The sequence below is a fragment of the Anolis carolinensis genome, chromosome 5, assembly GCF_035594765.1.
Source record: "Anolis carolinensis isolate JA03-04 chromosome 5, rAnoCar3.1.pri, whole genome shotgun sequence".
Classification (NCBI taxonomy): domain Eukaryota; kingdom Metazoa; phylum Chordata; class Lepidosauria; order Squamata; family Dactyloidae; genus Anolis; species Anolis carolinensis.
The window spans coordinates 86,441,886-86,465,133 of NC_085845.1; the positions used below are offsets into that span (position 1 = coordinate 86,441,886).

The 23,248-nt window shown below is 39.6% G+C and overlaps 1 protein-coding gene across 21 annotated transcripts in view; it reads right to left on the bottom strand.

The window, feature by feature from the left end:
* The window catches only part of magi2 (membrane associated guanylate kinase, WW and PDZ domain containing 2), a 929,612-nt gene that overhangs the window by 227,621 nt on the left and 678,743 nt on the right, over positions 1-23,248 (bottom strand). For 15 of the 21 annotated variants that reach the window (XM_062983516.1, XM_062983518.1, XM_062983515.1 and 12 more), the window contains 3 exons: positions 9,941-10,062; positions 6,516-6,644; positions 5,232-5,414 (listed from right to left, as the gene is read on the bottom strand). In XM_062983516.1, the coding sequence (XP_062839586.1) occupies positions 5,232-5,414; positions 6,516-6,644; positions 9,941-10,062 (434 nt within the window). The remainder of the gene's footprint in view (positions 1-5,231; positions 5,415-6,515; positions 6,645-9,940; positions 10,063-23,248) is intronic. The other 6 variants (XM_062983522.1, XM_062983524.1, XM_062983527.1 and 3 more) reach the window with 2 other exon arrangements.

Sequence of the window (23,248 nt, forward strand, 5' to 3'; positions counted from 1 at the left end):
TAATAATAATAATAATAATAATAATAATAATAATACACTATTTATATCCCACTCCCTGGAGGGATTCGGGTGACTTACAATAGGAATGCAAAAAACCCTAGGATATGAATTATCCTGTTTACTGAATTAGAAATGTTTTTATTCATAGCCTTATTTGCCATCACTTCTCTTCTTCATTTCTCTTCCTCAGTTTGAATGTCGGTAGGAAAAAAGTAGGTTTTATTGAAAATGTACTGCTACCATCATTCATCCGGGTCTCAAAAACTTAGGATACAGCCAGGGCCGTAGCCAAGGGGGAGGGTTAAAGGTTCAACCCCCCCCCCCGAAATGTGTCAGGTTAAAAAACACCTGGTTTACTCATTAATTTTAACTAAGGAGCGCCCGGTGGCATAGTGGATTTAAGCCTTGTGACTTGAAGGTTGGGTTGCTGATCTGAAAGCTGCCAGGTTTGAATCCCACCCGGGGAGAGCGCAGATGAGCTCCCTCTATCAGCTCCAGCTCCATGCGGGGACATGAGAGAAGCCTCCCACAAGGATGATAAACATCAAAACATCCGGGCGTCCCCTGGGCAATGTCCTTGCAGACAGCCAATCCTCTCACACCAGAAGCAACTTGCAGTTTCTCAAGTCGCTCATGACACGAAAAAAAATGTTTTTAACTGGTTAACCAATTTATGAGTAAACCGTTTTTTTTTAATGTGACAAATTTTGCGGGGGGGGGGGGGTGAACTTTAAAAAAACCCCTCTGGCTACGACTCTAGATACAGGGGCTTGTAAATGATATTTAAGTATCACAAAATGTGTGGCTTTCCTGTCAAAAACCAATATTGGTATGCTGAACCTTAGGCATCACAAGTTACTGTATGATTTTGTTTTCTCAGTGAGAGTGAAAGTGGTTGAAACAATGCTAAAAACAGATTAAATTTCTTCTAAAGATGCCAGCCACAGATACAGGTGAAACGTCTGGAGAAAATGCTTCTGGAACAGGGCTATACAACCTGAAACTACACAACACCCCAGTGATTCCGACCGTGAGAGCCTTCGACAACAGATTAAATTTCTGGAGTGTTGTGTGGTTTTTGTGAATTATGCCCATGCTCCAGCAGTATTTTCTCCTGACGTTTCACCTGCATCTGTAGCTAGCATCTTCAGAGGATCTGAATAAATTTCATATATATGTGCAATCTTAATGTTTCTTTAGCTTATTGTGTTTGTTTTAGTTACTTGTATGAAACCTCTCTAATTGTAAACAGAAGAATGGAAAACCCAAATACTGATACAAAACTCAGTTCCAATACAGTAAAGGATCATGTAACAGAAATGTTACTGATGTGCTGTCATTCTTGTTTGCTCTCCAAGCTTGCATTTAGAAATTTAACTTCAAGGACATGCAAAGCTCCTTTTCCAGACTGGCAAAATGCCTTGTTGCTATTCCTAAGAAAAACCCCTTTGGCAGAAGCAAGAAGATATGAAGGTCACAATCCGGTTCAAAGGTGACTAATTGGTTTTTACTGTTAACACTGCTCAGGAGACTAATCTGATTTCACGAAAGCTCCTGCTACACATTTCTTTTACTAATCAACCATCTGGAAATTTGCCGCATTGTACAAATGTTCACCTTTAGGTCAAGGAGGACAATGCAAATAAACTTCCAACAGGATGGAGCAGGAGCTTTTAACGTGAAGAATCACAACCTACATTCCATTCCATGATTTTAACAAGCTAGCAGATCTTTACAGTCAGCTTATATTAAAGCCAAGAAACTTAAGAGAATTTAAACGTTTCTGAAGTTTTCTCCGATGTTCACATAATTGTCAATATATATGCAAACAGAATAAACATGGATTCTGAATGATATAAAAGAAGCCAAATTACTCCTATTCTTCAAGAGACCAATGTCCTTAACTTAGGAAACAGTGTCTTTCAAGGAGATGTTGCTTTGATCGAATGGCTGGGCTATTTGCAAATGAAATACCCAAATGTGCCTTTCTGTGAGATGCTGTATTGTAGCCTAATTTTCTACAGGTCACTTGATAGATCTGGGACTTTCTCAATATTTGGCCATTACACATCCAACTCTTATTGCTTTATGTAGGTGTCACACTGAAAAAAAACACCCTCTTCACTTGTGAGGCATCCCTTTCTTTCAAAAATAAATTTTTGGCTATGACATTGGAAAGAGGAGGATGGGCAAACTGAAAAGGGATCATTGCAGCAACCTCTAGATATGATGATCTAAATGCAATGGCTAGTCCCAACTACAGTAAACCCAATGAATTTATTTCTGGATAGCAAATCAGCATTTATATTAATCAATGGTTATTCTAGTGACACTAAAAATTAAATTTAGGTCTTATGTATTGTGTGTCATTCTAGATAAAAGTTTCAGCAACCCTATCTTGTCTGAACAATAGTGAACAATGCAGGAAACTGAAGTTCAGCAACAGCTGGAGGACCATATCATGTCTTTTCTAAGGCTTTTATGGCTGGCATCACTGGGGGATTGTGTGGTTTCTGGGCTGTATGGCTGTGTTCTAGCAGCATTTTCTCCTGACGTTTCACCTGCATCTGTTGTTGGCATCATTAGAAGACCACACACAACTCCATATCATGCATACTTCTAGTAATAATAATAATCTAATAATAACTTTATTCTTATATCCCACCCCATCTCCCCGAAGAGCGGCTCACATGGGGACCAATCCCAACGATATACAATGAGTACATTTAAAACATAGACATAAAATCATAGAACATACAAAATACAGTAAAAACATATTTAAAACTGATAGCTAATAGCTTGAGCTATTAAGTGAGCTTATTCAGACTGTAGGTAAGGCAACCATTTTACAGTGGTCAAATGCAAATACGTATTGCAATGAAGTTGCTGCCTCTCAAATATCCTCAATGTCCTGGTACCTTTAAGAAAGCAGAAATGAATTCACCATTTTATTCCCCTGCTTGGAAATTGGAAAGCACCTTTCCAATTTTTCTCTGTGGTTTAACAGCAAGGAGGCATGCATTCTGATTGATTCAATGTCGAAGCAAGGAACAACTGAAGAATAACTGGATGACTGGTGGCCTTATAACTACGGGCCTATCTACATGGGCCACATATCTCAGAGCTAATCCAAAGTGAAGTACTCTGGATCAGTCTTGGGGGAGACTGATAGGCAGCTACTCAGCCAACGTGGCTGCTGAAGGATGTCCACACTGCATAGCAGTGAACTCAGTTCAGGGTCACTGGACCTTACCATCTCCCCTCATGTCTTCAGCTTGGTGGTCTTGATGTATATTGTTTTGTATAGTTTTCTTTGCACAATGAATGGTTGCCATATGTTTGGAAACTGCCCTGAGTCCCTTCAGGGAGATAGGGCAGTCTATTAATTTATTAATTACACTATTTCTATCCTGCCCTTCTCACCCCTGAGGGGGGACTCAGGATGGCTTACAGCTAAGTATAAAACACAGTGTATAAAACCAATAATGATTAAAATTAATTAAGATAGAACATCATATATATATATATATATATATATATATATATATATATATATTCAGAGGTGTGCTCCAGGCAGAGGTGGCCCTAGGTTTTTCGCTATGGAAGCAAACCTATGGCCGCCGCCCCCCCCCCAAAATAAGCCCCCCCAACATACCGGCGGAGGTGGCAGCACTCTCTCCAGCCACGGAACTATGAAGGCCTCCAGGAAGGCCTTGCTTTCTTGCAAGATTCCGTGAAATCTTGCAGAAATCTCGCGATATTTCATGAAATCTTGCAGAAATCTCACGATTTTTCAAGAAATCTCATGAGAAGAGCGAGGACTTCCTCATTCCATGGCGAGTGACGCAATGGTCGCTGCCAACACCGTTACCTAGAGAGCGTCCCCCAAGGGCTGTGTCCCAAGCGGCGGCTTCAACAGCCTCTATGATGAACCCTCCCTGGCTCCAGGTCACAATCCAGGTTTGTCAGTTTTTTATCATGAGTTCATTATAGTTAGTGCTGCAACTATCGCTTGAAAGCATGGTCCCATAACCAAGTTTTCAATTTTTTGTGAAAAGACAAGAGAGAGGGAGCCTGCCCGATCTCATTAGGGAGGGCGTTCCATAGATGGGGGGCCACCACTGAAAAGGCCCTGTCTCTCATCCCCACCAGTCATGCTTGCAAGGGTGGTGGGATCGAGAGCAGCCCCCCCCCCCCCCCGGAAGATCTTAAACTGCGAGGTGGGTCATAGCGGGATATGTTCGGACTATAAATAAAGTTTATTATTATTAGTAATCATGCTAGCTGGAATGCCAGAGTGACAAGAAAGAGGGGAGGGTGGAAGGAGGAATTACCACCTTCTTTTCCCCAACCAGCCCCCTAATTGCTCTGACCAGCAGTCACTACTTATAAACAACAGACAAGAATTTTGTGCCCAATGGTTGCTGTTAAACCAAGGACACAGAAAGAGCCATTCCCAGTCCTTGAGCGGTCCTAGCTCAGGGAAAACAGAATGGTTATGCAAGCAGCCATGGCTAGTTCTGAACCAAAACGAGCACAACTGTTTACATTACCGCAAAGTATGGAAGCATCCCCAACTTTGTTTAATGCAAACTGAAATATTATTTTTATAAATAATACTTTACTGTTAAGTCACTCAAAAAACAATATGCACCATTAATTATTTCAAAAGGTCAGAAATGGCTCCCGTTTTCCTAAGTCATGTACTTCAAATAGCAAGGAAATCACACTAAAAAAACCCTGAAGTACATTACATTGCTTTTTTTTAGTAGCAGCAATTTTTTTTTGTGTCAGGAGTGATTTGAGAAACTACAGGTTGCTTCTAGTGTGAGATAACTAGCTGTCTGCAAGGACATTGCCCAGGGTATGTCTGGATGTTTTGATGTTTTTATCATCCTTGTGGGAGGCTTCTCTCATGTCCTCTCATGGAGCTGGAGCTGATAGAGGGAGCTCATCCGCGCACTCCCCGGATTGGATTCGATCCAGCAACCTTCAGATCAGCAACCCAACCTTCAAGTCATCAGTCCTGCCAGTACAAGGGTTTAACCCACTGCGCCAGTAGCAATGACATTACAGGAAAAAGTAACAGGTTGCAGGTAGCATTCTTACGTGTAATGCATAACTCCCAATTCCTGTTAGAAAATGGCCACCATGATTACTGTCGCATTTTCTGCCTAACAGATATTGCTGAGTTTCATTCTCCAGAAAATGAAAGTAAGATTACGACCTACCTGTCTCCATCTTGCCATCCTGTGCAGCAGGCCCATCGGGAATAACACTCTTTACCTGGAGAAACTCATCGGGCTCATCTCCACCAATGATGGTAAATCCAAAGCCCATATTGCTTTTCTTAAGAGTGGTGCTGAGGAAAGTTCCCTTCAGTTGTGAGGCATCCCGGGTGAAAAGTGGTTTTTCTACATCAGTCAACATAAAGAAAAACAAACAAACAAACAAACGTTTGGGTCCTGCTGTAAAAAAAATTAACCAATAAAAACAACTGGCTTCCCAAAGTGCAATCGAAGCAAATAGCAGGCAACAGGGTGGCATTTGGGAAAAAATAAAAGCAAAATAAAAGTGCAAGCGTTCCCAGAAAAACAAAAGCATTAGTGAGTTATCCACAACTTAAGGCCAAAACCAGCAAGAGAAAGATTTGTTTATCTATGGTGTTATTTATTACAGTGTATCTTAATAAAATCACTACTGATTATAAGTTGGATTGTTGGGCTACTAAATAATAAACTTGTCCAAAGCTGAAAAATTGATATGTAGTACTTGTTGATATGTATTAGTTAATTAACAATATACTTTTGTAATTTTTTTTGTTAACGTAGCTTTGTAAAAATAGCTAAATAGTTGTTTAATACAGGTTGAGTATTCTTTCATGCTTCCCGAAATGCTTGAGACTGGAGGTGTTTTAGACCAGATTTTTTCTCCAGATTTTGAAATACCATATCTGCATTTAAGTACGTAATGAGATATCTTGGAAATGTCTAAACACAAGTCTGTGTGTTGAAACATCAGAAAACAAAGTCTGTATGTTGAAACATCAGAAAGCCTTTTTAATACAACCATGTGGATAATTAAGGATTTTGGAGTATTTCAGAATTTGCAATTCTAGATAAGAGATGCTCAACCTGTAGCTGTTTAATTACTAAAACTACTAAATAGCTTTATAATTTAGTTTTCCTGCAGCCACATGCAAAGCATGTGCATGTCTGTGTATCTGTCCAATTTCAACAACTGGGAATTTCAACAACCGGGATGTACAACTTGTGAGATGATTCAGTGACGTCCACATCAGCTTTAAGTGTGATTTTTTGTGAAGTGTGACAAAGACCAGCAGGCAAAAGAAAGGCCTCACCTGACATCCAGTGCCTCTGTTTTGTGCTTTATTGTGTGAGAAAAGGTATGGGAAAAGGTGAAAAGTTTGGTGGGGGTTTTTTTTGTAAAAAAAAAAATAGCTCACTACTTTTTACAAAAGTGCAGCCTGGGTACGCAGCAGCACTTGGACATACCATACAGCCTGTATACTCCAGCAATGTCCCGCCGACACTGAGACAGGTCACTCACACTGCGAGACCTCTGAGGACCAGGGCGCGGGTGAACAAGTTTGGGCCTAGGTAATGTTGATGAGGAGCTTTCTACTGTTATAAAGGAGAAGAAGCCTCATTCTTTGCCTGCAAGCTTATGTAAATAATTTAATCTCTATATCCAATATAGATCATCATCCACTTTTACCCACCCCCCTTAATTCCATCAGCTTCTTTGTTGCAAATATAATCTCACAGTTTTCCACCAAACAGGACTATGAGCCATTATTCTCAAAACTACCTTAAGGAGATAGAAGAAGTTTCAGTGAGATGTTTAGGTTCCTCTACCAAAAGGGTAGACATTCTGGTGCGCTTTAGAAGCAGTGAACTACAACTCATACACCCGAGGCAGTATGACCAGTCACCAAGGACTTTGAAACTAGATGCCAACTAAAGGACACCTACCCCTGCTCTAACCACACACAGCCCAAAAAGAAGACATATATTTAGATGAAATATAATGTGACATGAAATGCTTGAATGCAATTAATGCGTTCCTTTTACAATATCAGCTGGGAACAGAACTTGGAAGAATTGGGAACATGGCATATCAGAAAAAAGGTTTGCCCTTTCCCTCTCATGCTACAATCTTGCTGAAAACCTCCTCCAGAACGTGTCATGAGAGCAAGAGAAGAGAAAGGAATATGTGTCTCAACTCAAATAAAATGGATAGTCCTGGCAAGAATCCTCCTGGGTAGATAATGCTTCTGGTGCTGCCAGATCAGTGAATAGAAAAACTGTCATTTACAACTTAATCTTGGATTAGCAGGCTGTGTATCATAGGGAAGATCCACACTGACAAATGGTGGACAAATGGTGCACACAGCTGATCCAGGTTAATGCCATCGTAATGCAGCCTTGAACTGTATTAACAAAAGTTGCCAGAATCTAGAGTAAACAGCAACTTTGACCCCATGTAAACAGTTGGCCTGGTTCTGAGGTGGAATTGGTCACAGTTTACATGCTCATGGCATGTTCCCCAGGCTTATCCCTGCTGGCTACCATGACAAGGAGAAGAGGGACATGGTATGGGTGACTGTCTGGGAGTGTCGAACCGAGTTCTGCACTGCTGGATGTTCAGGACTCTTTCTGCCTCTGCAGTGGCCAGGGGGAAGGGGTAGTGGTCTAAACCATCCTGGGACCAATCCAGCATTCGCTATTCCAGATCAGTTCTGGTATAAGAGATCAGCGTAGATCTTCCTATAGAGTAGTGGCTGGATTACTGTGGTGGCTTAATCTCTCTCAGTTTTGTCATTCAGGGTTTTGTATGCAGCAGCAGGTAGGAATGAACAGAAGAGGTAACAGTGGCTTAATGGGCTTTCATCCCCCTAGCCAAGTTTTCTGGATTCAAACATATGTATCTGAAGCTGAGTGGTTGGGAAAGTCTAGGGATGCTGTCAGTGTTGGAATCCTTTGGCTTCCAGTGCAAGGGGACTTCAATATCAGTGCTGAAACTGTCCAACTGGATTGACTCAGGACTTTGTGCTTGATAATCATAGCTCTATCCTAAGTGGTATCTGACCCTACACTCTGGATATCATTTTCTGTGATGGCAATCTGAGTGGAGGAACTTTCTATAATTCCATTCTCATAGACATATCTCTACCTGAAGTAGGGGGTAGACCTACTGAGAACCACTCAGGTGGCTTATGGATTCAGATAGCAGATGGCTCTTGGAGATGTTACTGTTGTTTTCAAAGGCAATTATATTGAAATCTTGGCCAACCACTATGCTTCTAAGTGTCATGTCTAATGAGGTGCAGCCAAATCAGTCTCCTGGTTTTCAAGGAGCTAATGGTGATGAAACTAGTGAGATGGTGAGTAGAAAGACATGGATAGGGTGAGTGAGTTCCTTTTTTCTGCTGGGCTTCTCAATCGCTTTCTGTACCATCAAGAGTGATGTTCGTTGCAATTCACTTGTTGGGATGGGACCAGGGGCACTACTTTATAAGGGCTCAATTCCTTCCTAAAATAGTGAATCCAGGAGGTAGTTTTGTGGAACACTGAAGCACTGGCATATAGTGTCCCTCAGGCCTTGGTTCTACTCCCAGACTTTTGAACAAATATATGAAACTACTGCATTTAGTTCTGGAGTTTTGGCATCTGTGTGATCAGTATGTCAATGAAATACACACTCTTTCACATCAATTCAGAGAAGGTGCCTTGTTTTTAAAGTGCTGTCTGTCATCAGTAATTGACCAGGTGAAAGCACACAAATTGAAATTTAATACAGAAAAGACAAAGGAGGTCATTTGAAGGGAAGATCTTGGAGCAGGTGTTTTTCTGTACTGGAATTTATTACATTCCTTCTGGAGATTTAGGTTTGGAGCTTGGGTATCCTCCTGGATTCAACCCCAAATCTGGAAGCTCAGGTTTCAACAATGACCAGGAATGCTTTGGCACACTTATGACTTCCCTGCTCCTAAAAATGTCCATATGGGATGTAATCAAAGCAATTTGATTACATCCTATTTCCATTACTGTAATGTGTTTTATGTGGGGTTGCCTGATGATTGCTCAGAAAAACTGTAGCCATATTATTAAGAGGTTGGCTATAGGAAGTCAACAACTCTCTTGTTGCAACAGCTCCACTGATAGCTTGTATATATCCAGTCACAATTCAAAGTGCTGTTTATGAGCTATAATATCCTAAGTAATTCAGGTCTAGGTTATCTGAAGGATCATGTTGTCCCATTTGAGCCTGCCTGTGTTTTGAGGACTTCTGAGAAGGCCACTTTCACAGAATCTGGTAGAACATGGGAGGGGACCATAGTACCTCCTCCTAGGCTCGGGAACTGCCACCCTCCTTGCTATCCTTTCATTGACAGAAAAGAGTAAATGTAATTTTGCCACAGTACCACCACTCCATCCAGCTGCAATCAGAAAAGGCAAAAGGAAAACACATCTGATGCATTCGAGCATTCAATATCATATCTGTTTTGACCCTACAACTGAACCAAGAGTCAAAGTATCTACACCAACACCTGTCTTTTGCACATTATGAATAGCTGTGCATCTCTTAACAGTCAAATGAGAATACAGAGGATCAACAAGTCACAACTTGATTTTTATTGGGTTCTTGAATTTTTGGGAGGGTCTTTCCCTTTGGGGCAATAAAAACTTTCTATAGTCTATTTTGTAACCTTAATATTGCTATTTTCTTTCTTCCCGATTCCATGCTGAAGACTATATTATATCAGTTACCCATTTTTGCTTCTGCTTCATTTTAATTAGGTTTGGCTGAAAATAGAAATTGAGCCTCATATCTTAATTTCCCCCCTATAAAATAATGGAAAACTTAATGGAATTGTTTCAATTGTAGCATATGGCACACTGATGTGATACTGTACCTCGGAAACCTTGGGCCGGCATAGGCTTGGTTCCAAGTTCTGCGTTGGGCATGGTACGCTGTTGTAGCTTTCTTTTTGCTTCCAAAACAGGATTTTCAAATTGTGTCCTTCTATTTATGTGGCTGAAAAATAGAGAAATAAAATGTCACTCAAAGATGATCATTTTGAGACCTTTTTTCTCTTTGAATAAAGATTGTTGATAGGTTGCTATCACATAAGCAAACCTTGCACATCTCTATATTAGTCAGCCACTCCACTTCTTGAGAGGTGTTTACATGGAAAGTGCTCTAACTGGGAATTGTATAATGTACAAATCCCTAGCAAGTGTTGTGGAAATGGACTCTAATTCAATGATAGAACACATGCTGAAGGTATCAGCCTCTCCTTGAGATTTCCATGTATGGCTGGTAAAGGCAGAAACTGATGAAAACTTCTGCTAATTCTGAATTATATGGGAAAATAGTACGACAGTTTCCTAGGCTCCTATAGGGACAAGAGATGGTTCATAGATAGTGTATTGGGGAAGTTCCTCATCAATACAGATATACTGTCTGGCTTGGATTTGGAGAAGGGAAATTCAGATTCAAGAGCCAAGAAGGCTGAAAGCAGATTACAAACAAGCCATTAGCTTCCAACATAACTTATTTCATTGTGAAGCTTAAAAGCTCCTCAAAGAAAAAGGTTGCAAATCACAGGTAATGAAAAAGCAGAGGGCACAAATAAATAAATATTGCAACAATAACAACAACAATACCATATGCATGCTACTAAATATTTAGTACTTCTGTGGCAATGCAGAACCATTAAGAATGAGACAGAGAGCAATGTAATTCCTCCTCGCTGCTGGTGAATTCAAATTTTACTAGGTAGAAAGTACCAAGCCTCCAAATGCGAGCATAATTATGCATTATGTTAAGTTGGAGCTCTTATTCAGAATTGTAATGTGTTGGGCAAATAATATTTTTCAAACAAGAAGTCAAGAAATGACTGTAAATGCATGAATGTTAATGCAAAAAACAAATATTAGAAAGCAATAATACATCTAGAGAGCCACCATTGTATAGCAATTTAAAGCATTGGACTATGATCAGGATTTGAATCTCTGCGAGGTCACAAATACACAATAGGTACTTTAGGGCAAATCACAGTTTGTCAGCCTCAGAAGAAGGCAATTACAAACCCACTCTGAACAAATCCTATGTTGGACACAACTTGAAGAGACAAAACAAAAGCAACAATAAATCTGTCACAATCCATATATAAATATATATACACAGACCAAACAAATACATAACAATAGGTATGAAAAGCTGTAACTGGAGAAAGACTGGCCATGGATCTTTGGAAGTGTTCAACAGAGTAAGAGGCAGAGGCAGTGTCTAATATTATACAATAGAGTCTCACTTATCCAACATTTGCTTATCCAATGTTCTGGATTATCCAATGCAGTCTGCCTCCCACCCGGATGCACAACTGTTTCTCTAGGCAGCAAGGACTGAACTTTTCACAAATTTAATTTTCGACAATGTTTTTTATGTAAGTTCATTTTATACAATTCTATCTTTATTTGTAGTGAAGTTTTTAGTAGCGAATGTTTATGTAGTCATTATTTTCAATACATTGCAATGTTTTGTGCTAAATTTGTAAATAAAGCAATTATTACATAATGTTACAGTGTATTGAACTGCTTTTTCTGTCGATTTGTTGTAAAATATGATGTTTTGGTGCTTAATTTGTAAAATCATAATGTAATTTTTCCTTAGTCCCTCCTTATTATCCAACATTTTCACTTATCCAACGTTCTGCTGGCCTGTTTATGTTGGATATGTGAGACTCTACTGTAGTTCTTATAATGTTCCAATCCTCCCCATCAGCCTAAGCCTGAATTCTTAATTTAAAATAATTGTTTAACTGCATTTAAAATACCCGCAACTACAAAATCAATTACAATAAAGTACTCTACTCATCAGTATAACATTTTTCCACAGAGTAAATCTAGCCTTTTGCCTTTGCTATTCACAATTTATCAAAGTTCAAAGGTTCTGTTTTGATCCTGAGCTTTCTAGACTGCTATCAGTTCTTTCAGTTACAGATTCATGCCAAACAGTCCTTCACACCTACTGCTAACAATCTGCATTTTTAATATAGGGATTATTTGTTTTGAAAGTGACATAGCTATGGTTCCCTACCCCATTTGTTTAGAGCGAAGGACTTGAGGGTTTTTTGTCCATTGCCAGTTAATCTATTCTGTTTGGAGGTCCATCTCATTATTCTCTTGTTGCCTGGGCTCCCAGCTTGTGAACAATGATATATCCCAAACAGACAGAGTTAATATCAACACTCCATTTGAGCACACTTAAATGTTGGATCTCAGGTTATTTAATACAGGGGAATGAGCAAGCTCTTTCTTATCTTTTTAGACTGTTTTATTAATCATTGTAATGAATATGCTCGCCTCAGAAAGAAAGAGTATCTAGACACGTTACACTCATTACATTACTTTGCAAGCAAGGCATTATACCTTCATAAGGATTAAAGCTTTATATAGTCTGCATTTCCCTAGCACATATCCCTATACTTAACACAGAGAAACTTCAACATAACATCTGTCAGGGACACACACAGGTATTCAAGGAAAATAATCATCTTCCTTGGGCACTGCAAACTATTCAACCATTACAGGCATAATGGACATCTGTCTTTCCAGATATAAATAATATCATCATTATAGTTTGAGAACAGTAGTTCTCTCTTACCAACATGAGCAGTGTTATTGGCATCAAAGCTGTTACAAAACCCCCAGCAATATTCAAATAGGAATCTGATGCTCAGTCAATCTGGCTTCTCTCTCTCCTGAGTTGGTGTTATCTTATCTCAACCCTTTGTCTGTTCTATCGGGGACAGATCTTTACTAGCTTTCACTAACATGTTGTTGTTTATTCGTTCAGTCACTTCCGACTCTTCGTGACCTCATGGACCAGCCCACACCAGAACTCCCTGTCAGCTGTTGCCACCCCCAGCTCCTTCAAGGTCAAGCCAGTCACTTCAAGGATACCATCCATCCATCTTGCCCTTAGTCGGCCCCTCTTCTCTTTTCGTTCCACTTTCCCCAGCATCATTACCTTCTCCAAGCTTTCCTGTCTTCTCATGATGTGGTCAAAGTACTTCATCTTTGCCTCTAATATCATTCCCAGTGACCAGTCGGGCATTATTTCCTAGAGTATGGACAGGTTGGATCTTCTTGCGGTCCAAGGCACTCTCAGAATTTTCCCCTAACACCACAGTTCAAAACTGTCTATCTTCCTTCGCTCAGCCTTCCTTATGGACCAGGTCTGACATTCATAGGTTACTATGGGGAATACCATTGTTTTAACTATGCGGACCTTCGTTGCCAGTATGATGCCTCTACTCTTCACTATTTTATCAAGGTTGATCATTGCTCTCCTCCCAAGAAGTAAATGTCTTCTAATTTCCTGGCTGCAGTCTGCTTCTGCAGTAATCTTTGCACCTAGAAATCCAAAGTCTGTCACTGCCTCCACATTTTCTCCCTTATTTGCCAGTCATCAATCTATTTGGCTGCCATAATTTTGGTTTTCTTGATGTTTAACTGCAACCCAGCTTTTGCACTTTCTTCTTTCACCTTGGTTATAAGGCTCCCCAGCTCCTCCTCACTTTCAGCCATCAGAGTGGTATCATCTGCATATCTGAGGTTGTTAATGTTTCTTCCAGAAATTTTAACTCCAGCCTTGGATTCATCAAGCCCCACACATTGCATGTGTTCTGCATACAAGCTGAATAGGTAGGGTGAGAGTATACAGCCCTGCCGTACTCCTTTCCCAATCTTGAATCAGTCTGTTGTTCCATGGTCTGTTCTTAATGTTGCTACTTGGTCGTTATACAGACTTCTCAGGACAGAGACAAGGTGACTTGGTATCCCCATACCATCAAGAACTTGCCATAATATATTATGATCCACACAGTCAAAAGCTTTAGAATAGTCAATAAAACAGAGATGTTTTTCTGAAATTCCCTGCCTTCCTCCATTATCCAGCGGATATTGGCAGTTTGGTCTCTCATTCCTTTGCCATTGTTATTAGCAATGCTTCTTAAGGCCCATTCAACCTCACCCCTCAGGATGTCTGGTTCTAATTCACTCACCACACCGTCAAAGCTATCCTTGATATTATTATCTTTCCTATATAGATCTTCTGTATAGTCTTGCCACCTTCTCTTGGGACTCTATTAAATCTAGTCCCTAAAATCTATTCTTCACCTCCACTGCATATTCACTAGGAATAGTTGTGAGATCATATCTAACCAGTCTGTGTATTTCCTGTAATCTCTTTAGTCTGATTCTAAATTGTGCAATAAGAAGTTCGTGATCTGAACTACAGTCAGCTCCAGGTCTTGTTTTCACCAACTGGATGTATGCCTGCCACCTTTGGCTGCAAAGGATATAGCCAATCTGATTTTGGTGTTGAACATCTGGTGAAGTCCATGTAAAAAACTGTCTTTTAGGTTGTTGGAAGAGAGTGTTTGTTATGAACAGTGAGTTTTCCTGGAAAAATTCTATCAGCCTACGTCCCATTTCATTTTGTTGTCCCAAACCATGCTTACCTGTGATCCCAGTTGTCATTTGACTGGCCACCATAGCATTCTAGTCTCCTGTGATTACAATAATGTCTCTTTTTGGTGTATTATCCAGTAGGTGCTGCAGATCCTCATAGAACTGATCTACTTCTGCTTCTCCAGCAGTTGTGGTTGGGGCATATATTTGGATCACTGTGATGTTAAATGGCTTACCTTGAACTTGAATTGAGATTAATGAGATAATTCTATCATTTTTTGTATTGTATCCAAGCACTGCTTTAGCAACTTAATTATTAATTATTAATTATGAAGGCTACTCAATTTCTTCGGTGTTCCTCTTGTCCACAGTAGTAGACCTGGTGGTCATCTCTAGTCATCTGTTGTGAAGTGGCCCATTCCAGTCCATTTCAGTTTACTGACCCCCAGAATGTCTATCTTTAATCTTGACATCTCACCAGTAACCATGTCCAATTTGCCCTGGCTCATAGATCTTACATTTCATGTTCCTATAGTGTGTTGATCTTTAGAATATTGGATTCATCATTCACTTCCAGCACCGTTGGCCATTACCCTTCCTTTCAACTTTGAGCTAACTGCATCATCACATCTGGGGCTAGTTGAACTTATCCTCTGTTCCTCCCCAGTAGCATTTTGACCATCTTCCTACCTGGGAGTCCCATCTTCCAATGGTATATCAACATATCTCTGGTTGAACTGATCTATTTAGTTTTCATGGCAAGAATACTGCGGTGGGTTGCCATTACCTTCCCCAGAGATCATATTTAGTCTGAACTCTCTGCCATGACCTTCCCGTCTTGGGTGTCACTTCACGATTTCGCTCATGGCATCATTGAGGTGCCCAAGCTCCAGCAGTGCAACAAGGTAATGATTCTTTTCACTAACATAAACAACCTTAAATTGTTTATAGAAAAAGAATCCCCATTCAATCAGACCAAAGAGTTAACTACTCTTTATTCAACATTGTATCACTTGGAGGCCAGTGGTTCTTGGCTGCTTACCATTTGATTTAATTAGCCACCTGATCCTAGTAGACCTTTTCCATTGCAAGTCAACAATTTGTTTATGTTGTTTTTCAGGCTATTTCTCCCTCTGTCAATTTGTTTACAGTTAGGTGGCTTCCCATCTGGAATTGATCAGTGTCTATGCCCATGGCATTACATATACATTGCACTTAATTCTCTACAAACATACTTATTACATTGCTGTTCAGGCTTCAAGGTCTTTCATTTGGCAAAACTCAACCCAAATCAGTTCTTGGCCTATAAGCACAGATTTATTATCATTTCCTAATATTTTGTTATTAAATTTATGTTTATTCATTTCTTGAGTCTGTCTGCTTTCGACCTGTTTTGCAGGGCAGGTCATCTATTCCTCCCTTTTCTTTTGTTATTTTTCAGACAACTCTTATTGCTAAGATAATTATTACATAGCCCTAGTGAAGAGGATAGATTTTTGCCTATATAACACCACACCTTAGGGTTGCATCTTATGATCAGAATAATTCCTATCTTATTCCTCAAAATCAAGAATGGTGTATCGGCAGTGTAATAAGTACTGGGGCACAAGTCTTGGAAAGTGCCTCTATGAAAAACCCCATGTCAGATTATTTACTATATCCTTCTTAAACATCTGGAGAGGCACAGAAATGATGATTGGGCAGATTTCTGAAAAGGAAAATGGAATTATCCACAGTTAAATAGCATTCAAAAATTGCAACCAATGCAGAATTTTAGGGAGTTATTTGTAGGATAAATTAGTTAAAACTTGGATACATGAATTTATGTTTCGAAAATGTAATCAAATTTCTCATGATTTTAGTCTGAAAGGGGCCCCTTTTTGTTTCCTTCTTTCTTTCACCTCTTAAGCTTAAATCTATATAAGTTGCTGTTTCTCATGTACATACATTTACTCCTAATATATTCATAGATTTGTCATTTACCACTTCTGACACTCAGAGCATAGCTGCAAATTTCTTGGACAGTTATTATCTGGTCTTAGTTACCCCCCCCCCCCCCAATAATCATGGGACTGCATCATATCTGTTTACGACTGTGTGTTTGATCCTGTTTCCCTGCCTAAGGTAAATTGGTTATGTGTCTTGCAGTTCTAGATTTTTCTTGACTTTGTTTGAACTCTACTGGGGGGTGGTGGTGTTCAAACCATTTGACCCTGTGGAACTACTGTTCCAGAGGAGAGGTCACAGCTCAGAGGGAAAATACATAGCTTTGCATTCAAACAATCCTAATTTCCATTCCTGCCACCTCCATTCAAGATAATCAGGTTGCAAGATGAGTAAGATCTCTGCATAACGTTCTAGAGTTAAATCCTGCCAGAGTATACAACACTTGGCCAATTAGAACAAGCTACATTGCTTTCAGAACATGGAAATGTCATGACTATGACCATGTAGCCATATACGTATATAGCTAAAAATCACAGCAGCAAGAATGCAAACTACAATGAGTCCTAGTTCTGAGAGTGGTGTGAAGTAGCCGACAAAAAATAAATAAAAATAAAGTTATCTTCAGAAGATGAGATCAAATTTCTCCCCAGTGACTAAATTTGCCATGCAATCAAACTTTTTTTATGATTTATCCATTTTTACGACAAAATTAAGACACTACATTATAATGGGATATTGTCTCCTTAAAAACGAACTCATCTGTTAAACACCAGTAATAAAAGAAAGTGTAACACTGTCACTTTTTATAATGAAAAATGGGAAGCAATTTTCACTTCAAACCTATTGAGCTTAGACAGCAGATTAAAACACAGATCTTTATGCTGACTATAAAAGTTTTTATGAACATGGTACTGCTACACTTTTAATGCCATTGGGGCGTTATCCTATTATTACAAATCTTGATTAGAATTTCCTTACTGATTCTTTCGAAATAATAAAAATATTATTATATGTAGAACTACCTTTCTCAATATTTTTAAAGGAGTAAGATATGTGCTGGGAAGACTGAATTTAAAACATTGAAATAACCTTCATAAGGACAAATCTTTCCAGGACTAAAATTTCACAAACTTTTTGAATTCAGTCCTAAACTTGCTCACATGTCAGAGCCCTCCAACCTGCCAGCAATCATCTTTTTTGTAAGTGAATTTACCAAATTCTTTCAGGCAACTCCAATTTATTCTTTCCCCATAGAGTCAGTGTGGAGTTTCCCACATCCCTGCAAATAGGAGTCTCTTATTTCTTTTAAGAGAGGAAAGTGGAATATAATAAATATAAGAAGAAGGAAAGGGAAGAGTAATGAGTTAGAAACAAAGGAAGATGCCTTACACTGAGTCTTTTTTAATTATTATTTTTAATTGAAATATATTGTCAAATTTTTTACACATCCTTCTTTCATAGACATAACACTTTGCTTAAACACTTCCTGAATCGAAGTCCATCATGGTATCTTTGTATAAAAAAAACAACTGTTGTGCTTGTTCCAAATTCTCATCAGAATTTTCCTAATTGTGTGTTTATTAAAGTTTGGGTCTTCTGGCATTTTTCCAAAAATTAGATATGCATGCAAGCCAAATTTTACATTTGCTTCTTCAAGAACGATGAGGCTCTCATATCAAGATGGATCTATTATTTTAACCGATTCAGTATAGCTGATTCTCGGTATAGTTTTAACTTTGTTTAGCATCTTGTGAATGTTTTATCTTTATTCTAGCCCCCCCCCCCTCTCCAAATCTTGTAAGTTCAGCATTCCAGTTCTTCTAGTCTTTTCCTTTAGTATCATTGGGATATTTTGGAATAAGAAGCATAGTTTGGGTAGGAGGAGAGATCTCCAAATTCATTCATTTTTTCAGGTCTTTTTAAAAATTTCATTCCAGGTTTTGTATAGTTATTTCTATATAAATTCTTATTCATTGTTATGTTTATTCCTAAATATTTTGTTTGAGGGGTTGTTTCAATTTCTATTTTCCGACTTAGTTTTTCTTTTTCTTTGTTATTTAGCATTGGTGCTAATATTTTTGTTTTGCATAAATTGATTGAGAGTCCAGCAACTAGTCCAAATCGGTTAACCTAGTGTATCATTTTAGAACATTCCTTCAGTGGGCCTTCTGATATTAGGATAATGTCACCTGCAAATAACTTTATTTTGTATTTGGGTCTGGAAACTTAAGTTTTTAAATTTTTAATAGCCTCATCTATTTCCTGTATTATAATTGATTTGTTCAATTGTTCTTGCTCTTCTTCAGAGACGGTTGGTAGCTTCTGATTTTTTATGTATTCTACTACTGCTTCTGTTGGGACCTCTTCATTTTTGTGTAGATCCTAGTAAAAATTATTAGGATGTTGTTTTACCTTTTGGCCTTCCTTAATTTCTTTGTCTTCATGTTTCAAGATGATCATGTTTGTTGTGATGTTGTTTTTAAAATTTGTTTGCAAGTCATGTGCTTGGTTTATTTGCATGTTGGAAAAATTTCTGCTTACTTAATTTCAGTATTTTATCCATTTGTTTCACCAAAATAATTGATGCTTGCATTTTTAATAATTTTAGTTCTTCAGCTAGCATTTTATCATTTTGCTGTTTATTATGTTTGTTGCTTTTCTTTAATTTCCAGTTTAATTTTGTGCAGTTTGACCTGTTACATTTTCCTTTTCTATTACATTGAGTTGTATTAATTTACCCCTCATATAAGACTTTGCCATATCCCAAATTGTATACAGTGACATTCCCAGAGTTGTGTTTAGTTGTAGAAATTTTAAAATACATTTTTTTACATTTCTTTAAGATTTCCTTTTTCTTGAGTCAATGGTCATTAAGCGTCCATGTCTATTGTCAGACTTGCCATTTCATCAAAATGGGGGCATGGCCTGACACCATCCTTGGATGGATCTCAGAGTTAAATAGTCGTGTAGTAAAGCTTTTTGTGACCAAGATCATGTTGATTATCAACAATGAATTGTGTTTGTCTGATAGGAATGCAAAGTCCTTTTTGGATCCATGATGAAATCGTCATGTCTATAAGATCTAGATCATTTGCCAATTTCCAAAAACTTTGTGGGAGTTCTCTTCCTTTTTTTATTCATGGACTTTCTGTCTATATTTTGTTCCACTAGTGCATTGAAGTCTCCTAGTATAATCAGTTCATCACAGTTTTTGTTTTCTATTTCTTCGTTTATTTTGATGAAGAAGGCAAGACTGTCCATTGTTAGGGGTGGATATGTTAGCCAGTAATATTTTATTTTGTCTAGCATCCCTACTTCACAGATTTTCACTTTTCGCGGGTGGTCCTGGAACGTAACCCTTGCGATAAGTGAGGGAACACTCACTCAATTTGGACACTGTTTTTTCATTACAAACATGCACACACATCCCATCAGGGAATTTTTGGTAAAGAAATGTAAGGCGTGAGGTGGTGATCTTTAATTCTTTCTTCATTCACTATAACTTTTAAGGCTGTAACTTTTAAGTCACAGATCATTTACCAACTCCCAGTTTCAATCCACAGCTTCATGAGGACAGGGAGTCGCCTGTGGAAAACCTCAGACAACCACTCTCTATTGTGTGGACAATATGGAGTGAGCCAATTGCCTGAACCCATATATAGTGGTTATCTGTTCCCAAAGTGTATTTCACTGAATCACAAATTGTTATAGTGCATGCTCCAGAAGTGGAGCGCTCAACTACCAATAATCCTCATGTTTGGCTATACTGACTTTCCCCTCGGACGTAATTTATTTGAGAAGCAGAAACAGAAGGAAAGCATCATCATCATCATCGTGGCCAAGTATGACTGCCTTCCAAATGCAGAGTCTTGGTGGTGGGTCTGTTGGTGACTGTAGAGACCTATTATCGATCTGCATGTTCCTTCACAACAAGAACGTTGATTTCCAGATGGAAGATTGTCCCAACAGAGGTTGGCTTGGGACATCTTCCTCTTGACATGTTTCTCCCTTTCACCCTCCATTAATGCCTTTTCAAATTCCACAGCACTGTTGGTAACAGCTGACCTCCAGTTAGAATGCTAGAGGGACAAGGTTGTTCAGTTCTCAGTGTCTATGCCACAGTTTTTGTTAGTTTTAAGCTCATTTTTAAATCTCTTTTGCTGTCCACCAACATTCCATTTTCTGTTCTTGAGTTGAGAGTATAGCAACTGTTTTGGGAGACCGTAATCAGGCATTCAGACAACGTGGCCAGTCTAATGAAATTGATGGAGGAGAATCATTGCTTCAGTGCTGGTGGTCTTTGCTTCTTCCAGAATTCTGGCATTTGTCTGCCTGTCTTCCCAAGAGATTTTAAGGATTAAAATGTTTCACAGGCACATAACAGGGTTGGAATGATAATAGATTTATAAACAAGCATCTTAGTCCACCTACAAATGTCGTGATCCTTAAACACTTCCTGTTTAATTCAAAAAAAAATGGTGCACTTGCAGAGCTCTGATGGTGTTATATTTGAGTGTCGATTTTGACTTTTGTGGAGAGGTAGCTGAATATAAGCATCCTCTTTTCCCCTAACTGCTTTTTTGGTCTAAATTCCCCTCTTCTGAAGTAATGTCTCCCTGTCCACGTCAGTATTAAAAGACTTTGCATGTAGTTAGCCCTAGTGCTAGAAACAATTAAGTAGCACATAAGCATTTGTAACAAAATACATTTGACAGGATAATTGAAAGTTGTGAATAGAAACAAAACTGCTTTTAACATGTCCCATATGCTGTTTGGAAAAGTGGAGGAGAATATAGATAAAAAGATTTGTTCTCATGATGAGAGTGGCTAATGATTTGCCTAGCACAGTTCACACTTTTTCCATGGCATAGCTTTAATGTTAATTAAGGCAGAAGATAGTCAGTGTTCTTTGCCATTTATTATACTGTGGCAAGATTTTGGACACTTACTTTGCTTGAATACTGGATTTATATTTTCATGTCCACATATGATTTCCACTTCATTTAATAATATATGAAAGGTCATATGGGAAAGTTTAAAAATACAATTAATTTCATCCTCATTGTAAATGCAACAGCCCACTGTGCAGAATTTGCACAGCAATGTGCAGATAAAGTCCCATATTTGCTCCAACTTGGATGCTTTTGCTGATGCAAAAACCTCCAATAGATTAGAGGTTCTCAACCTAGGGGTCGTGACCTCTAGAGGGGTCAATTGGCCATTTCAGAGGGGTCGCATTGCCTCCTCCTTTGGCCTTGCCCCCTTCACATCTCTGGAATGGCTGCTGTACCCCTGGGGGTACCGCAGCAGGGTCTGGCCCAGATCCAGTGAGGAGGCGGAGAAGCTGGGAAGGCACCTCTACTGACATTTTAGAGGCACCTTCCTATCACCCCTACTTGCCAGGCTCTGCAGAGGTGCCAGGAAGTGAATGGGGGGGGGGCACAACGTGGCTGCATTATACTTGGCAGAAGAAGTGACGGACTGGAAACGGCAGCAGAAAGGCGGCTGCCCCACTGCCCTTGGCCTCAGGAGGAGGAGGCTGAGCTGGGAACCCCACATCGGGCACCAGCGGCAGTGGCGGAGGCCACAATAACACACCTGAGCTGGTGGTTTACTGCCCTGATCTGGTGGGGGAAGTACTACTTCTTATGCCTCCTGCTTCTGCAGTGCTGCCTGCACCGGGAGGTAAGAGCTGAGGGGCTGGTTGGGGCAAAGGGGGTGGGGGGGGGCAAAGGGGGTGGGGGAGCATGGGGGGTCAGTGTCCAGTATTGATGGATACTTTGCAATTTGTGCAGCCTGAGAATGTAGTCAGAATCATCGGAGAGGTGTGGGTTCCTTGCTCTTCCTGAATCATTAAACAGACCAGAAAGGGACTGATTGGGAAATGATTAATGCCAGGAGGCGGCTTTCTTTTTTTAAAAAAGTGTTTTTTAAAAGAAACCTTCCCTGGACTCTACTGTACTTGTTAATTATAGACCAGTCTCCAATCTTCCATTTTGGAGCACGGAACTGGAATGTGTGGTAGCCTCCCAACTCTAGGGATTTCTGGGTGAAACAGATTATCTAGATCCATTTTAACCAAGTTTAGGCCTGGCTATGGAACAGATACAGCGTTGGTTGCCATGGTGGATGACCTATGCAGAGCGTGTCCCTGTTGGTTCTCCTGGACCTTTCAGCAGCTTTTGATATCATCGACAATGGCATCCTTCTGGGCTGTCTTGATGAGATGGGACTTGGAGATGCCGGAGGGGCAAACTCAGAAGGTGGCGACTCTTGGTTGAACCTCTGGGTGTTGGCCTATGGGGCCCCACAAGGCTCCATTTTGTCCCCCATGCTGTTTAGCAAACACATGAAACCACTGGAAGAGGTCATCCCGAGTTTTGGAGTGTGGTGCCATCTATATGAGATGACACCCAGCTCTACTTCTCCTTTCCACCTAAAATAATGGAAGCTGTCCTGTACCTAAACCAGTGTCTGCCATCACTAATGGACTACATGAGAACAAACAAATGGAAACTTAGTGCAGACAAGGCAGAGGTACTCCTGGTTAATCAGAAGGCAGATCAAGAACTTGGAAATCAACCTGTGCTGGATGGGGTTACACTTCCTGCAAAGACACAGGTCCTAGAGGTCCAGGTTTCTGCAGTGGCCAGGTGTGTCTTTGAAGATTTGAATCTTGTGCACCAACCATGCTCATTCCTTGAGATGCCAAATCTGATTATGGTGGTAGATGCCTTACATCCTGTTTGGATTACAGTAATATGCTCTACGTGGGGCTTTTTTGAAGAGTGTTC